The 19,086-nt window shown below is 39.8% G+C and overlaps 1 protein-coding gene across 5 annotated transcripts in view; it reads left to right on the forward strand.

The window, feature by feature from the left end:
• Positions 1-9,919: 9,919 nt before the first annotated feature.
• Positions 9,920-19,086, forward strand: part of RBBP8 (RB binding protein 8, endonuclease) — a 62,284-nt gene continuing 53,117 nt past the window's right edge. For 3 of the 5 annotated variants that reach the window (XM_054985586.1, XM_054985589.1, XM_054985590.1), the window contains exons 1-2: positions 9,920-10,061; positions 16,743-16,948. In XM_054985586.1, the coding sequence (XP_054841561.1) occupies positions 16,837-16,948 (112 nt within the window). In that variant the 5' untranslated portion in view covers positions 9,920-10,061; positions 16,743-16,836. Of the gene's footprint in view, positions 10,062-13,670; positions 13,707-15,314; positions 15,382-16,742; positions 16,949-19,086 lie in introns of those variants that run through there. The other 2 variants (XM_054985588.1, XM_054985587.1) reach the window with 2 other exon arrangements.

Below are 19,086 nucleotides of genomic sequence, written 5' to 3' on the forward strand. Positions count from 1 at the left end.
GTGCTGCTAAGGCCGCCTATATCCATGGGAACGAAGAATTCTTATCAGCCCGGCCGACCTTGATGTCCTCGCCTTCCCAGGCCTTCTAGACAGGACTAAGGGGGGAAGCTGGGAAGGGGTGTTTGAAGTGTTGTTACTTTCATTTTATGTGTCATTCTCAACAAAGCTTCTGTTCAGCCAAGGCCTAAAATCCTTGGAATATGGATACTTGTATCTTGAGCATTGTCTTTCAATAAAGCTTTTGGAATCAAGGAACTTTGTGCTTCTTGCAGAAGGGGGGAGACGAACTCTAGATAACTGGGATTCCATAGTCTGACAGCCATTGGTATGGATGCATTCTTATTGGTCCTTTTATAAGTTTTACAAGGGCCATTTCCATACAGGATATTTGTCCCAGATTTTCTGCTGTTGGATAAGCGTGTTTCTTTCCTGCTTCCCCACAGCAGTGTGGTGAATTCGTGCACCTTCCATGGTTTTGCTCACTTTTCTCCAGTCTTTCTCAAACCTGCTTTCCTCTGAAGTTATATGAAAGATTGCAGAAAAGCCTGGATGGCAGAAAAGTTCAGATTTTCCCAGTCCTGTACCCAACAGCCATTAGTTTTAAATACTTCAAAATATGGAACTAAAAACAAAAAAAAATGCCTGTCTGAAACAACAAAGTGACAATAAAAGGGAATGGAATAACCCTAGAGTATTTTAGAAAGTAGGAATGTTTATCAACACAGAATGGATTGTTTTAAACAAAACAATGCAAATTTTAATTTTTAGAATAAAAAGTTATAGTTAATACTGGTCTCTACAAGTAGAGAGAGATTTGGAGATCTGTTACAAGCCTTCTCTGAGATTTTGGGACCGCACATACATCCTGGAATTCAACTGTGAGCTGACTACACTGTGTTGATTTTTTTCCTTTATATAATACTATGGCAGTACACATACTGCTGTAATTAGAGAACACAAAGGAATCTAACTGGCACTATTGTAGCAATGAGTCATTTCAAAGTCATTTTCTGCCTGCATCTCCCCAGAAGCGACTGGTTTTGTGTTTCTTCTATCCTGCTTTTCTTCCGGTGAGGGAATAATCAGATCTATAAAGCTTAATTTGTCTTTTGGGTATATGAATATATGTGCATACACTAGTAAAGAAAAACACATTATATTATTAAGTGACATGTAGCTACAAACGGCTGCACAAATTATTACCGTAAACATGATCTAAAGCAGGTGTTGGCAGAAGGTCACTGGACAGTGACCAGTCATTCACCAAGTAGTTCACTTCCTCTTCCTTTGCTGTAAAAATTCCCTTTAAAGCTACCACAGCAGTGTCAGTCCTCTTTCTCTTCCATGCAAAAGAGAAGGAAGAAACACATACCTTTGCTCTGGATGGGAAATCGACAGCACCAGAACCCTTTCCCATTCTCTTCTCCCCACCTTCATCATACCCTTGCTCTGGACAGAAAGGAAGTCTGCTGTTGACTCTCCCCTGCATCAAAGCTGTTATTTTTCTGTTCCCCCCCACCACTCGGCTGAGATGGTATAGGAGTGATATACCATCTTTTTAAAAAAGGCATATGAATTTTGCAAGACTCCTAAGATTCTGAATCTCGATGTCAAGGAGTCTTTGTCTAATTAGCGCATAAGCTGATTTTTCTGCGAGGGAAAATAAATCTTCGATATTAATTATCTTCAATGCTAATTTTCTCTTCTATGTCATTTAGCCACATAGATAACTGAGACTTCGTGAGCATATGAAAGATGAGGCTATTCTCATTATTCTTAAAATGTAGGTGTAACCAAAATTTGATAGTATTAATCCATGCTTTAGTCTCAAGGAGTCGTTGATCGGTTTCAAGGCAGATGGCCGCATAAGACACACACATGGGAAGGCCCAGTATTTTCAATAGAAAGTTAGATTGTAGTCTCTCCACTTCCTTATTGAAAGCCATAATCCATATAGGTATTCCATAAAACAATCCTGCACTAATTTTGTAGTTGAATGCTCTAATAGCAACGTGCACAAATTGATTACTCTTGGTAAAATAGAAGCGAGTGAGTGCAAGTACATTGCAGTTCACAGATTTTATCAATTCCCTTCTATGAGGAACCCAGCTGGCTCTGTAATTGAAATGGATTCCTAAATAATGAAAACTTTTGATGTGTTCAATCCTATTACCTCTTATATTCCATTTTAAGGGTTTCCACGCTTTTGTGAAAACCATGATTTTCGATTTCTCAAAATTTAGGGTCAGTTTGGTTTTCTGGTTTTTTTAAAGATGGTATATCACTCCTAAGGATGGTATGGAGACCTGGCAACTCTACAATTTACAGGTAGCCTCAGGTAGCCTCTTTCTGCAATTTACAGGTAGCCTCTCAGGTGCCAAGATTGCAATCATGTAAATTTCCCTTTCCTATTCTTTATTCTAAAATGGAACAAATACTATATAAATGCATCAAATCACCTGAGTTAGGTCTGCAGAGTCAGCAAAAAGCATTAAGTATTCTACAAGGGTGCATTAATCATGCTAAGCATGCAAAGCTATAGATGCCCAATCAAATTAATATCCAATTCGATTTGATGCCCAATCTGCTTCTCTAAATATCCACAACTCAGTCGCTGTACCCTCATCATTGAAAAGAAAGCAGTAGCTAATGATAAAGAAATCTGTCTGATCTCAAGGTTCTTGTAAAACCTCACACTCAGTGTGTCTTCTGCTTTGCCCTGGCAAGCCTCTTTTTCCTTTTGAAAATAATGTCACTTACCCAGTAATTTGAGCAGTATCACTCCAGAGGAAAAAATAACAGATAATGGTTTGCAAGTTCATGAACTTACATTTCACAAAGCTAAACTATTGATCCAACACTAAGTGTCAATCTTGTGCTTTTCATGAAAATCAGTGTTCCACATCCTGTGCTCACATTAGGAACACCCAGATGCACATTTTCTATCTGGTTTTATTTAATTACACTGCAGGTAAGGGAATCTAATTTCTTATGAAGCTTTATTGCTGTGTTTCCCAGCTCAAGAGCAGTGCAGGTGGCTAATTGGGTATGTGAAGCTGGCCAGGAGATGAAAATAATAGATCACTAAGTCAAGGTAAGTATCAAACAATTTCATGGAACACAGGAAGGATAAAGTAGCTTTGCAGTAGATGTTGTTAAACAATGCTCAGGGCTACCAATTTCAGATTCATACCACTTATCATAGAAAAAGTAAACAAAGTGGAAGAATAGACCATAGCTCTTTATAACCCTCCACCAGGAACTGTGCCAATGCATGCTCCATTTACAGAATAAGAACTATTCAAGACCACAGTTTATATTGTATTTATCCTTGTTTTACATCCTTGGCCACTAATACGGTATAAAGATTCTAGCAACACTGTAGAGACTAACAAAATTTTATTTCATTTTAAGCTTTTGCCTCTTTCTTCAGGCGCAACACAGCAGCTCCTCACCAGGCTGACCTACAATGTAGGAAGTATTGAGTAGGGTGGAACAGTAAGGTCAAGAGGCCATTTTATTTATTTATTTGATTTATAGCCCACCCACCCTGAATAATACAAAAATAAACATTTAAGTAGCATTAAAAACACAGTCATCAATATCTATATACAATCAAGAATCCCAGGATGGCAGCCCCTACCACTCTTTCCCAATCAGAAAGTAAACAAGGTGGGGGACAGAGAGTAAAATTTAGGAAGTACAGGGTAAAATTTAAGTATGTAAAATGCAAACATAATCAAGAAAAGTACAGAGAGCATTCTTAGTTTTGCTAAACTAGTTAGCACCTACATTAGGTGGAGAGTCCCTGGTTTTGGTAAGATATCTTTTCATACTTCCTGTGTAAAATCTCTGCTTGATGAGAAGCCACTACCCTGCATCTGAAGTAGTGGCTTCCAGGCCATGAAGGCTTGTGGCAGAATAAAAAGTTCTGCTTATTAAGGGATCAGTAGAGTCCTGTACAGGACCATTTAAAAGCAGAGTAGCACATTTAGGAAGTAGTACTGAGCAGGCCTACTCAGAAGTAAATCCAATGAGGTTTTCAGCCTCTTAGGATTTCAGCATTAGATGGATACACATAAAATTGATACTCGACATAACTGCTAGAGCATGGTATTCAATTTATGGCAGCGCCTAAGTAGATATTAATCTAGTCCATTAAAAGACATGAAAAACATAATAAAATGCTGTTCATCTGTTAAAAAGTTAATCAAAAGCTCTTCATGCAAGTGTTAGTGCAACTATGGCTTACATTGCTAGTGCTACTCTATAGTTCCTGTAAGCAGAACTAAAAGTGTGGATTTTATCTGCAATAAGTCTAAAGTCTAAATTCCAGGGACATTTGTTATGCAAGACAATTAATAGCGTTGCCTTTTGTTTTCTTTTTGAGCCAGGCACGATAGCCAAGGCTTGCTGAAATGTCTGCAAAGGGCTTTGTTTGTTCTTTTACTCACTGGTTTCCTAATTTTTCAACCCCAAAAGTAGCAGCTGTGAAAAGTGAATGCTAATCAGATTCTGGCTTGCTTCATCATCATCATAAGAAAGAATATGGATTACTATGGTTGTCGTGGGTTTTCCGGGCTGTATTGCCATGGTCTTGGCATTGTAGTTCCTGACGTTTTGCCAGCAGCTGTGGCTGGCATCTTCAGAGGTGTAGCACCAAAAGACAGAGCTCTGTCTTTTGGTGCTACACCTCTGGGTGCTACACCCAGCTGTGGCTGGCATCTTCAGAGGTGTAGCACCAAAAGACAGAGCTCTGTCTTTTGGTGCTACACCTCTGAAGATGCCAGCCACAGCTGCTGGCAAAACGTCAGGAACTACAATGCCAAGACCACGGCAATACAGCCCGGAAAACCCACGACAACCATCGTTCTCCGGCCGTGAAAGCCTTCGACAATACAATATGGATTACTTTTTCCATAAACCCTGACAATGCAGATGGCTTGTCTACCTCACAGCAAAGGGAATATGTAAAGGATTCCCATACTTTCCATGAGATTTCTAACTATCCCTTTTTTTCATGACACTTAAAGCATGTCTTGGGTCTGAACAGTTGCTTCTCACCTGAACCCCTTTCTGCACAAACTGAAAACAATAGCTTGAAGGACTCCCCATACAGGATGAAGTGCATCATCGCTTTTTACTCAATGCCAGTATGACTTCATTCAGGGAGCAGTGCTGCCCAGGCAAAAAGCATCAATAGGGAAACCTGGATGCTGCTTCAAACCTCCCTGGCACTCCTCCATGCAGGAAGAGTGCCCCGAGGCCTCTTTGATGGCACATAGACATTTGAGGTGTGCTCCCACTTTGCATGCCACAAACTAGATGTTACATGTCAGGCATGTGTTACTTTTACCCAACTTTTTAACAAAAGCAGCCTCTAGGCTAGAAATGTGAGTACAAGAATACATCTAGCTGTATTTCTGTATTGCAAAATCCTCTCAGAGCTGCTTTTTCTCCCATTGGGGAAAACATACAGGGACCTGATTATTTTGCCCTGCTGGTGGATAACGTAGATCATGGTTCATTCATAAAGCAAGTTCTTTTTTCAATCCCTGCAGGAATCAGGTGTTGAGACAGGCCTTTAAGAACATAAGCGGAGAGCCTGGAGAGCTGCTGCCAGTCAAAGTAACCAGCGTTGAGCTTAGATGGTCCAATTTTCCAACCTGGTATGAGTTCATTTCATACAAACTTCTGCACTGCTGCTTATTAGCATAATTTTTGGAGCAATTTTTGGTGCACAAATGCAGATGGATGTTGAGCCATTTTCCCTTACAATTTATTCATTCCCAGTTGCAGCATTTCTACAATTTTTTTTTAAAAAAGAAAAAGTGGGGGCCCTTATGCTTCTGCTGGTGTTATGCTTTCTGGACCACACTAGACTAGATGCCACATGCCAGTGGCATATTATTGTCCAATGCGCTTTCCAAAACCCAAAGTAGCCTTTGTAGGCTGTAAATCTGAGAGCAGAGACATGATAGGGAACAGAGCTGTTGAGGGGGGGGCATACATTTCCCTTTATGGTTAGAAAAACAGTATTAGTGTACAAATGGCAGAAGTAAAAGGACTAAGTAGGCACACTTCCCATTTTTCTGTTCCTGACTAGAGGTGGACACAAATGGCATTACGAATAAAAAAAAAGGCATGAACCAGTCCGATTTATGGTTTGTGAAAACGTGGTTCATGGGGCCATGTTTTCCATGAACTCCATGACTTTTCCTGCCCAGTTTGTGAGAGTTGTGAGTGGTAAACTGACAGCTGCACTCTCCTGCCACTGCCACTGCAAGTGGCAGGAGAAGAAGGCTGTCACTTTCACACACCCCTGTGCTGGGTTCAGCCAATCGGCTGAAGCTGGAGTGGGGCGTGTGAAACTGATAGCCCATTCTCCTGCCCCCAGCAAGCTGCAGGCGAAGGGGGCTGTCAATTTCACACACACCTCGCACTTGCTCTGCTGAAGCTAGCGCAGGGTGTGTGAAACTGATAGCCCTGTTCTCCTGCTGCCAGCGGCGGCGGGTCTGCAGCAGGTGAAGAGAACAGCAGTGGCGGGGCTGCAGGCTTAAGCCTGCAGCCCCGTTGCCGCCAGGCACTCCATTTGCCCACTGCAGAAGCAACCAGGGAATCCCCTGGCCACTTCGTCAGATGGTGAAGGGTACAGCGGCGGCGGGGGATTCACTACAACATGTATGCAGAGTTTTCTGGAGTATGTTTATTCCAAGGATGCCACAGTTCACCTTACAGTGAAATTGCTTTGCCTGCAACCCTTATTACGCTCTGCACATTGGTAGGACTAGAGTAGTGTGACATCAGAGAGGCATGCTGGCATCAGCATGTGCTGGTTGACTGCTTCATTCATGGCTGACTTGGGAGCATTGCCAGTCATTTAGTGACTGGTGCATTGCAGTTGGGTTGTTATGGATTCCAGGGCAATTGTTATGCTCCCTGCACCTTGGAGTCAGAACCTTTTCTGTACAAATTTTCCCACACTAAGTAAGCAGCATAGGACACTAAGTGCACAGGGCTGTCCAACACATTAGTGTTTTAACTTAAAGTGGCATAAATTATCTTTCTTATCAGGAATAAGCACCTCCAGAAATGTCTCCTTCCTTATGACATATAGTATGAGTCTAATCCTACTCATTCTGTCAACTACATCATAAAGCCATTTCCTGCAGTGTGTTTAACCAGAAATTTTCTATTCAGGTAGTAACCAAGCCCAACCCTGTTTAGCTGTAGGAATCAATAGCCTAAGGTAGTGCAATTACAGTGTAAACATTGCACATATGTTGTACTATCTGAACATTCTTAGTCTCACTGATTTCTACCATGTTTGCTCCTACTTTCAGAATGATTTGCAAAGATTAATCTTGTACATTTGAATGCATTTTAGGTCTTTGCAAAAAAAATATTTTTGCTTACAAAAATGCTAGTTTATAAAGCGATGGATAAATGGGGATTAGGAAAGCATGTGCATATCATCCCATTCTCCAGAACTAGTCATTTAGCAACTGTTATCAACTTTTCTGTATTAATGCTTGATACCTGAAGCTGTAGAAATAATGTACCATTTACCATCTTTTCATTTTTTCAGACATTTTCATCTTGTGTGTTAGGACCAAAATTCTCAGTCCTTAATCAATGGAGTTTGGTTAGATTTGAAGATCCCCAATTGAACAATCAAATTTAGGTCATTGTTCTATTATTTTAAAAACATGCAGTGCACATTCTGCTAAGGATATGGTAACATTATACACATACTAGTCTACTTCAGCCCCTCTAGTGTAATTTTCTGGTCACATGTGGTAGGTAGGCTGTTCTCCCATTCATGGGAGATTTGAGATTGAACTTCAGGGCTGCAGGGAATATTTTCAAATCAAATCAAATAAGTTTTTAAAAATTCCCATAAAGAGTTATGGAGCAGACAAAGATGCTATTTGCCACTTTGGGGGTTTATTCTTTTAAAAGGAAACATGAATATTTCTTTGTGTAAATGATACAACAGGAAACTGCACAGCTTGAAATAATGAACAAGTTAGAACGCATGAGGTATTTTCTGCCATTCGGTTCTTCTACTGGACCTCCCTTCTCCTCTAGAGTCTCTCCATCCTCTTGTCTGCTCTCTGTTCTGTTCCTACTCTTGCTTTATCTTTTTTCTTCTTTACCTTTCAGTGCATTTTTTTCTCTTCCTCCAGCTTTAACTTCAAGACGGAGATTTGGCAGTTATTTGTGACGGCTCTGCTTAAAAGCAGCCTTTCCGGAAAGAGAGGAAGGACATCTTCGATTTACCCTGCCCCTGAAGAGAAAGCAAAGGAAGAGTGGGAAGATGTATGCTACTTATGTGATTAGTTATATCATGGACTTTACCTAGTTCATGCTTGTGGTGACATTCACACGGTTCTAAACATTGACTTGCTGCACGGAAAGCTATCCATGTTCTGGAATGTTTGAGAACAGATATATTCTTTGTAAAAAAACAAAAAGAGATTGTAAAATGCCATAAATAGGAGAACAAATTTGTGCAGCATCTCATGTGTAAACTTTCAGGACAGGGCAAACTATAAAACTAAGCAAACAATTTTTTTCCTGGTATAATGGATTTCTTTCCCCCAAGTAGCTGAAAATATTACAATTTAGAATTATCTGTGCAATGTTATTACCAGAGTATCACAGGCATATATTGAAGCGAATGTATGCATGACAAGTGACACAGGTATCTCCAGATATACATACACAAACTTTGCAACATTTTATATTCTTCCAATATCTATTTGCAAACCCCATTTCAGCAAATAGCTCTGAATGCTGGGAGAAGTTTCACTTAGAAAACCTAAATGTCTCAAAAGAAAAAAATGCTTGTTTGAGGGAAGGCATCTGAATAGGATATAACAAACAACAATTAGGATGCATTGGTTGCTAATAATGTGAAAGAGTCGTGTAAATGGAAGCAGTAATGTTCTCTTTGGATCACTGAAAATCATGTTGCCATTTTAAACATTCTGATCATATAGGGTAATGAGGAAATAGTATTGTTAGGAGCTGGAGCACCAGAACTGCAGTGAGAATTAAAGGGGATTTCCATATGGATTGTCATTAATGTCATAAAATGTAACTGCTTACAAAGCTCGCAGTATACTATAGCAAACTGAAAGGTAGGAAGAACATTTTACCAGTGTATGGTAATGTATCGACAGGTTTTGCTATTTAATATACCTGCACCAATCTCTCTCTCTCTCTCTCTCTCTCTCTTACTGGCCTCTGTCTGCAGTATAAACCTCCTGTACCAAATCAGATAATTAATACTGCAGCTGCAACCTGCATTTTCTTCTCTGTGCAATAGAAAAGCTCCTTTACCACTGCTTCCCAGAGAATTCATTACTCACGGTTAGGGGAGAGAGAACAGTTTAGGACTGAGCTTCAGTTATAGTCTGTAGCATTTTAATAATGTTTAAATGTCATTTCATCATAACTTCTTTTCTAGTTGTTTCAAAGGGCATCCTTCCATTTTAACCTGTTCATTTATGAAATGTTAGTCTATCAACTGCTCCATCTAGATATGTAATAATGAAGTCTTTGAAACAATAGGATATTGCTGTGTTTGATATGGATACAGCCCCTTGGTAAATTATTTTGCTGCAGGCTACAGCATTTGATGCTGGGAGTTGGTGGAGGCGTGAATAACTCACCACTTATGAAGCTTCAGAACTGAGCTGAGCCGCAGCATGTCGAGCTGCTCTTTGATGCAGACTGGTTGAGCAGGTTCCTGATCTACTGAGGAACTGGTTTGACAGGCCTGTTATGCCAACAAATTCTGGTATGATTCCATGTTCCAGAGAATGTAGAAACCTGCCCAGCCAGTTAAATGAAAGACATATTAGGTTATCCATTGCAAATTGTATATATCTTAGGTGCAGCAGAGCTCCTCTGAGCATTCTCTGGTGTGGTCCACAGTGGCTTCCTCATCCTATATATGCTTGTTGTTTAGAGAATCAGAGGGGGGAAATCAACAATACCTAATCAACACTGCTGATCAAGGGCAGACTAACCTTTCACATTTAAGAAAAAAGGTAAGATTCTGAAGCCTCCCTTAATATTTTAAGACCTTATCCCAGAACTCGAATGATATCATGCATGCAGCTGTCTCCTTCTGTATTTATTGATGTATTATCACTGCTGTATCATATCCTACTGGTGACATCATTTGGCAATTTCTTTGACTAACTGTCCATCAAATGCATGGCTAGAAGTACAGCTCAGTGCATAAAGTTGGAGTGCCTGGTTTTTAGTCTTGCTCTTGCTCAATGAATTTTGGAGGGTCGCTTAATTTTCCAATCTCATCTTGTGTTTGTAGAACAGTTATTGAAGACACTGGTAAATCTCACACTGGCAATATAACAAGAAAAATATCATGCAGAATGAAATTTTGTTTTGCACTGTAATCTCATCTTATAAGTAATGTTGCAACATGCACATCACTTAAGAAAGTAAATTTCATTCACAGGCTTTGATATAGTATATCCTAACATAGAAGATGTTAAAAGCTCAATCCATTCTTTGCTTTAAGCAATAAATAAAGCAGCTATACTAATGCAGCATCCAAAAGTTGGAAGAATTTAGCAAAAAGGTAACTCCATCTTAATGTGTTAAATGCTACTTACTGTTCAGGTTATGGATTTCAGTACATTTGCAAGAACAGTGTCAACTAAGAATTAGAAAACAAAGGCTGTGGAATCTGGTAACTGATTAACTACTGAAGCTAAGAGGTGTACTGGCTGAGCTGAACAGAAAGGAATGAAGACAGGTTTTGTCATGCCTGTTAGGACAAAATAACTTTTGTTTAAAACAAATGTACATTTCTTATCCTTTATTTAACTAGATTAAAAATACACAAAGTATAGTGGTTTCTCTTCCTCATGAAGAGATAACATATTTAGTAGTTTTTTTCCAATTACAAGTAAGTAAAATTTTGGTACCTAGTGGTCTATGTTTTGAAACTAAGAGCATGTTAAGTGAGATATTCCCATAATCTGAAACAGGTAGTATCCAGTCTGGAGAAAAATGTTGAAAAATGAGGCATAAGATAACTTTTTCTTTAACATGTAATGTGTCATTCAAAATAAAAGTTTAATTTTACTTTCTAGTGTCTTATATATATTATGTTGAAAGTAAATTCCATTGAATTCAATAGCACTTATTCCCCCTAAGTAAGAGACTGCAATCTTGTTATTTAGTCCATTTTAAATTAATTAGAATTACATCCCATTAGAAACAATAGAGTTTAGATTATCTACAACTAACTTGATCCAGTTGTTTCAATAGGATTTAGGCTTGACTACTATTGGCTGTATGGGTGCCTGAGATTTTTTTTTACTGTAATTCACTGTTGAAAAATTGAAAAAAGAAAAGCTGCAGATTTGAGGAAGAGAGTTTTTGAAATTTCTTTATCCCGTATCACCATTTATTTATTCACGAGGACAGTAACACATTCATCTGTCTGCCCAAAAATTGTGATACTGTTCCATGCATAAATTTTTTCTACTGCTTACAAGAAACCAACAATAAGAGGCAAGAATCCTGAGCTAAGGTGACCTGGCTCTTGCACTGGTCCTGCCTAGATGCAAGTCACTCAGCATGCCATGTCATTATTCACTGGGTTCAAAACACTAAATGCTTTAGACAGGACTCTGAAAGCTGTTAACTTGAACCACAGCCTTGTCCATTATCTGCAATTCAAAATCTCCTGACATATAAATGAAGACAAAGTAATGGATTTTTGATACAACATTTAAGTAATTAGCATTCATTAATAAATGAAAAGGCCAGTTTTCTTTGAAAAAGACGGTGAAACAATCCATTTAGGAGATAGATTTTGAATATTATTAAAGAGCAGTGAATAGTCATTTATCTGCTTTATTACATAGTTCATATCTGAGTTTTTAAAATGATAAAACAGGAGCAGTGATTTATTAGGGACTAGTACTTCAAACCAGAGACCATTTGGAACTTCTGCCATCTTCCTTTGTAATGTATAGACAAAGAGTTAGTATATGAAGAGTCAATGCTGCCTAAATCACTACCAATACAATCCTAACTAGAATTACACCCTTCTAAATCCTTTGAAGTCAATGGTTTTAGAAGGATCTAACACTGCTTGGGAATGTAGTGTTAGTGCTTTTGATTTTAGAAGCTGGCTTAAGGAGCATTTCTGAGCACAGCCCAATGCAAGTGGCAATTCATAACTCCTCTGGAAGTTACAAAGAACATTTCCTCCTAATATTGCAGAGCAGGGCTATGGTTACCATTGGCTGATGCTCTAATCTTGCACATACTGTTCAATTCTGAATGAGATTTATCCAGACAAACTCTATGCAGGATCACAGTACAAGTGCCTGGCAAAACTAACCTACTAAAAAGTATATTATATACTCTTGAATTCTGTACAGGAATTGTTAGCTGGACATCCTTTGGGATGAAGGCACTAGGGTTTGAGACAAACAGAGGCACAGAGGCATTGTTTATAAGAACAAAGTTTCATTAAGAGTTGCCATTGTCAGGAAGAAAAACTAGGGAATGCAAAATTCTAAACTATCATATTTACCCCCTGGCAAAGAGCCCTTGCTCTGTTCAGCATGTGTCCAAACACGTGTCTCTTTCAAAGTGCATATCTCATGGGCATCTCCTCCTGCTTAGACAGACAAGTGAATCTCTTCCAAAAACAGCAGATGGCCATCGCTGTAACACAATTTTGTGTGTGCAGCTCATGAATGAAACATTTTGTGTGTCCACTGTGAAAGCGTTCAATTAATGTTATTGTATCATTTATTCAAGGGCCCAGTTTCCTGAAGCCCTTGTAGCCAATGGCAAGCCTTCTTTCAGTTATGCTCTCTTGGTATTTAAAATAGCAGTAAAACATCTTCTAATACATCCCCCCAATTTCTCAGTCTTACTTCAAACAATCATTCGTGTGATGACAAAGATAGTCTCTGCTGGATTTTATCACTGATTTAGTTATATACACTGAGTGGTTTTGTTTAAAAATATGTAGAAATTTAAGTAATTTTATCCGGTGTTCTGGAAATCATGTTCAAGTAACTACTGAATTTCTTACTGCTGTATTTTTTGCAGTTCAACAGTTAGTTTGATGTAGTAACTAGTACTGAAATAATCTTCAAACTCCATAACTGCTTCAGAGTTTGTAACTGTTGTAGGGATTACAAGAAAAGGTGCAAGAAGCATTATTTAAATTCTAAATATTAATAATAATGATGATGATAACTGTGCTTATATACCACTCTTCTAGACAGTTTAGTGTCCCACCCAGAGCGGTGAACAAGTTAGTGTTATTATTATTCCCACAATGCAGCTGGGGAGCTGGGGCTGAGAGGAGTGGCTTACCCAAGGCCACCTACTGAGCTCATGGCAGTAGGGGGATTCAAACCAGTAGAGTGTTGATTCGCAGCCGAACAATTGAAGTCCCTGTTCATTATTCATCACTCTCATACATTAAATACTGCATTAAAATTGAGCCATGAGTTCCTAATTCTCAACTGTCTTCAAGTACAACAATGCAATACCTTTCCCCACAGGTTTATTGCCTAGGTGTGGATGTTTACCACTTCTGGAAAAGTGACATATGCTGCACTAAACTTCACTGTCATTATTGAACTCATTCAGGACAATCTCATTCAGTAGTTTTCATCATCTTCAATGAGGTAGGATTATTATCAGTCTGTTGTGGCCAAACTAATGAGTTACATTTTTTCAAAGAAGATAATAAGTAATTCCTTAGCACAATTATTCTTAATGATGGCAATCTACAAATTGAGGAGAGATTCAGAACTTGGGGACATTTGGAATTTAAGACTTCAAGTAGTTCCTTCTACCCACTTGCAGTGGCTTCTGATAACCAGCAGAGGATAACTGTTTTATACTGCTCTGCTGCTGCATTAAGGATAAATTCTTGTATCATAAATGAGGAAGAAAATGTGCAGTCTAGTTGCAACCACTTCACAGGCAACCAACTCACAATGCAACTTTCACAGGTACTCCAGGCATAAGACAGGCAGAGGTAGTTTGCCACCGCCTTCCTTCTCACAGCAACCCCAGTCTTCCTTGGCAGCCTTTGTCCAAGTACTGACTGTGGTGGCTGACCCTGCTTAGCTCCCAACCCCTAACGAGGTCTGGCCAAAATGGCCTAATTGGGCTGCTGTAGCTTAAGTACACCTATATTTAAGTTGCCTTGTCTGGAGTGTTGTTTTAATGTCTTTTGACTTGTTTACTTTTTATGAACCTATTTGTCACCTCAGATCATTCCAGGGCTTCCTTCTGGTTCAGCCCTCTGTTCTAGTTGTACATATGACCGCGGTAGCAGTAGCAGTGAGAGCCAATTTGGTGTGGTTAAGAGTAGCAGGACTCTAATTTGGAGAGCCGGGTTTGACTCTCTGCTTGAAGCCAGTCTAGTGACCTCAGGTCAATCACAGCTTCTACAGCTCTCTCAGCCCCTCCCACCTCACAGGATGATTGTGGTGAGGATAATAACACACTTTGTAAACTGCTCTGAGTGTGGCATTAAATTGTCCTGAAAGGTAATATATAAATCGTTAGTAGTAGTAGTACTAATAATTGCTCTTATCTACTACTCTTCTAGACAGATTAGGGTCTTATTCAGAGCAGTGAACAATGTCAGCATTATTATTAGTAAGAGGGTCACTCTTCTTTGTGCAACTCAATCATTATGGGATTCCCTCCCCATGGAAGTGCAGACTCCCCCCTCTGTTGTCCATCTTCTGTAAGAAATGCAAGGCCAGTTTTATAAACATTTTAACAGATGTTTCCTCCCTCCTAAGAAAGGGCACGCTGCACGTGCTCTGTTGCACTCTTACTACTGCAACCTCACCGGACTAATAACAGATACTCATAGATCCAGAGGAGTTAGCTGTGTTAGTCTGTAGTAGCAAAATAGTAAAGAGTCCGGTGGCACCTTTAAGACTAACCAACTTTATTGTAGCATAAGCTTTCGAGAGCTCCAGCTCTCTGACGAAGCTTATGCTTCATCATAACTGCATCGAGCTGTGGCTCTTGATAACGGACACCGACTCTAAAGCCAGGCTTTCATTAATTCTGCCAGCATGAAATGATGCTAAAAGGAAAGGATAAAGAGCAAACGCGCATCTTTCCGGGTGAAAAGGAATTATTCCCTGGCTGAGAGGCGGAAAGCCACAGTCGACATAGCCTCCGGCCACCAGGGGCCGCTAAGCACCAAGCTCTTCAACCAAGCTATTGTTTCTCTGGTTCTCTGGGAAAGCATACTTGTCGGGCGGGAGAAAGTAAAATACTCTCTTCGCTTTCGCTTTGCCTCCGAATCGAGGGAGCCGAATCCTCCGCCAGGTAGTAACACGCCGGCCTTCCGTGCCGGCTCTGACGGCGGGACGGAATTTGTGTCTCGTCTTCCTTCTTTACTCGGGGAGGGGGGCCGCTGCTGCTGCTGCTGCTTGTCGCGGTGCTCGCTCGTTGGTCCATGTGCCGCAGGCTCAGATAATCCCCCCCCCCGCCCCTCCGAATTCCTCGTTCTGTGCGAAAGCAAAATTTTCCCTTCCTCAGAACAGCCGTATGGAGAGAGGCATTCGCGCCCCCCAGGGAGGAAAGCGTGCCACCTTGTTTTGTGACTGGCCGCTCTAGTCCTTTCACTGAAGGAAAGAGGCAAAGGACGTGCGCCTCATCGCCTCCGAGATGCAGGGCGATCCTCCTCCTCCTGACTTCACTGTTTTGAAAAAGCCGCCCTTTTCAAACCTCGGAGAAGGCTTCTGTGCCTTCAGGACGTGCGCGCGCATCATGTCTCGTACAGGAGCTCCGCCTGATCTCTGGCCAGGCTCCTGAGTCTTCATCGGCTGCATTACAGGCAAAGTTCAACAGCTTTTCCCTGCGGGGCATTTTGGGTGCCTAGAAAGGCCCTGTTGAATTTCTGCTGCTTGAGAAGTTGTTGGAGGTGCAAGAGCTGTGCCAGACAAAAATAGTCAGTTACAAGCATTTTAATCATATTAATCCTCCTAAAGAATAGGGTTGAATAATGTGTCAAAGAGAGTACTAGAGCTATATTTTCTGGAGCGTAAATCCTTAAGCTGGGGAGAAATCTTCTACTGAAGGCTCAAAGCATTCAAATCGATGCCCAGTGAGTACTGGGTATATGCAGATATACTTGAAGGCTGTTAATGCTTTAAATATGTGTAGAATGTCACCTGACAGTGGATTCCTCAAAGAAATTATGGCCGATGAAGACTGTTCACCATAGACGTGTGGACTGAGTTCTCTGCTTTGGTCATTGAACTATACTATAGTTGTTATGCTCTATAAGGAAACTATAAAAGGTAATTGCATGTCATGTACTAGAAACAATGTTTCAGCTCTCCTGAAAGTTTTCTTGTATCTAATCTCATACTTCCTGTATATTTGCTAGCTGGAGTCAGAAAAAAAAAAACGTGTGTGTCTGAGCAAGGCTACTTAGCACAGGCTTATTTTTTTTTAAAAAAACACAGCTACTAGGGAAAAGGCTAAGCACCTCTGCACTTCATTTTACCTTCTACTTTTTGATAAATAAACAAAAACAGGGTAGGGAGAGAATTGCACAGAACTTTGTAATGTGCATGTTTGACCTGTAAATTTTGCATAGCCAGGAAAAAGTTATATATTTCATTTCTTGCTGTAATTTATATTTTTGATAAACTGTAAACTTTGTGAACCTTTCATTGCAGTAATCCAATTGTCTAGGAAAACAGCGTTATAACTATGTGATATAAATTGGAAAAGAGAACAAACAGCAAGTAGCACAGACAAGTGCAAGTCAAAATGAATACTTCCGGAGGTAGCTGTGGAAGTCCCAGCTCTGTAGAACCTGTTGCAGACTGCTTCAAGGAACTGTGGACGAAACTAAAAGAATGTCATGATAAAGAAGTAAAAGGTAATACAGTTGGTCTATACATATCTCAATTGACAGAAGCATGTCAAGAAATATGGATCATTCTTGGAGTAGCAGCTTTAGGAGATATATATACGGGAGTGCCATCTACTCACCATGTTACATAAGTTTAGTAAGAACATAAGAGCAGGCCTGTAAACAGGGCCCAGAGGCCAAAGCCTCTCTGTTATTACAACCCAGCACCCATTCAGAGGGTTTCTGCCTCTGAATATGCTGGATCTGCATAATTTTATAAATTTCTATCATGCCATGCCCTAGCCAACTTTTTTTCTGAATGAAGAAGCCCCTTAGTCTTGCCAGCCATTTAATTATTTTGGTTGCCTTCTGTACCTTTTATGGTACCACAATATTCTTTGAGATACAGTGACCAGAATTGTATACATTATTCTAAATGAAGCTGTGCCATAGATCTCTACAAGGCATTCTGCTACCAGCTGACTGTGTTCAGCTCCTTTCTTAATAATTAGTACAGAATGTGCCCTTTTAACCATTTCCATACACTTAACATTTTAAGAGGCCTTTTTTACTCTGGTTATTGGATAAGGGCCCAGAATATTAATGTAGTGTAATAGACTGGCATGTGTTTACCAAACATATACCTCAAAGTTGGCTCCTAATCAGCTGATTTCTTTTGGCCTTATATATTCAGCCAGTCTGTGAAAATAAAGCGAGATGGCAATCAGGTGATGGACAAGCATGAATGATTATTCCAGGTGACTAATCTTATTTGAATAGACCTAATCCATTCAGTTTCTAGTCACTTAAAATAAAATTTAAGTTCTTGAGACATGTCAAAGTCTTCAGCTCTTTATCAATTAGAGCTCTTCAGATAAACAAGAAAGAGTTAACCCTATCATTCTTTTTCTTCTTGGAATTTTTTCCATGTACTTATCAAGCAGAATGGGAAGCAGAGATAAAAGTTAGAGAACTATTTCATTAAGTATATTATTTATTTACTTACTTTACTTATCCTGTCTTTTTCCCCTGTGGGTACCCAAAGGGACTTGCATCAGTATCCTATCTTCCATTTTATACTCACAACAACCCTGTGAGGTAGTTTCGGCTGACTATGTGTCTAAGCTTCCATGTAAGCTTCCATGGCAGAGCGGGGGTTCAAACCTGACTCTCCCAGATCCTAGTACACTCTGAGTACTGCACCACACTGGCTCTTGCCAGATTAAAAATACTGTTTTTTCTGGCATTCAGAGACTAAGCAGATAATGTGTATAAGAAATTTAAATGAGCTTTACTGTTGCTGATTTTTTGCTGTTGCTCATGTTTGAAATATAAAAATGAGAGTGAAACAATAATACTCTTTTGATGCAGACCCTGGTGGATGGAGGATCTCTCAGATACATATTTGAGAAAGACACCTACTGAAGCAACAGCTAGCAGTCTTGATAAGTTGCAGTACAGTCCACTGAGAGAGAGAGCTTTTGTTGTGATCTAAGGAATACCAGCTATACTCAGGCACAACAATTGAATGCAAGGAGCAGAAACAGAACCAGCAGCCAATTTCCTCAGGGTTACTTTTACAGGTAGACTTATATGGAAGTTATAAAAGGAGCCCCGAGGAACAGGTACTGCCAGATATCAGGAGCTTCAGTTACTTTTGTGCTTGCTGCAGAAACTGCTGTGTAACCTGGCATGGGCAAAGCAACAAATAAAGTAACCCAAAGTAACTCATACTACAAAAAAAACCAAGAACATACAATTCCCAGAATAACATTATTTCACAGTCACAATGCTTGTAAACTTACTAAGATTAATAAATGTAATGCATTCTGAAAATACCCATTTATGCCCTCCTAATTAGATGCAGAAATGTCTGAAGCAAACCAGAGGAAATGTCAGTGCATTGCTAGGAAGGCAGGGCATGAAATGTAAGCATTTACTCTAGTCTACTTTAGAATATAATCTTTACTCTTCTTAGTTTGGTTCATTCATCAACTGAGTTTGTATAGTGAGTGATATGAGATGTAATCAACAGAGCCCACACTCAGGCACCTTCACAGCAGCATTTTGGAGGCTAAGAAGAGTCTATATGTCATGGAGTCAAATAAATAAACTAATTCAGCTTTAGTAGAAAAAGCTTTGAAATGTGTCTTTGGATTGTTCTG

This window comes from Eublepharis macularius, chromosome 7 (assembly GCF_028583425.1).
Source record: "Eublepharis macularius isolate TG4126 chromosome 7, MPM_Emac_v1.0, whole genome shotgun sequence".
In the NCBI taxonomy this organism is placed as follows: Eukaryota; Metazoa; Chordata; class Lepidosauria; order Squamata; family Eublepharidae; genus Eublepharis; species Eublepharis macularius.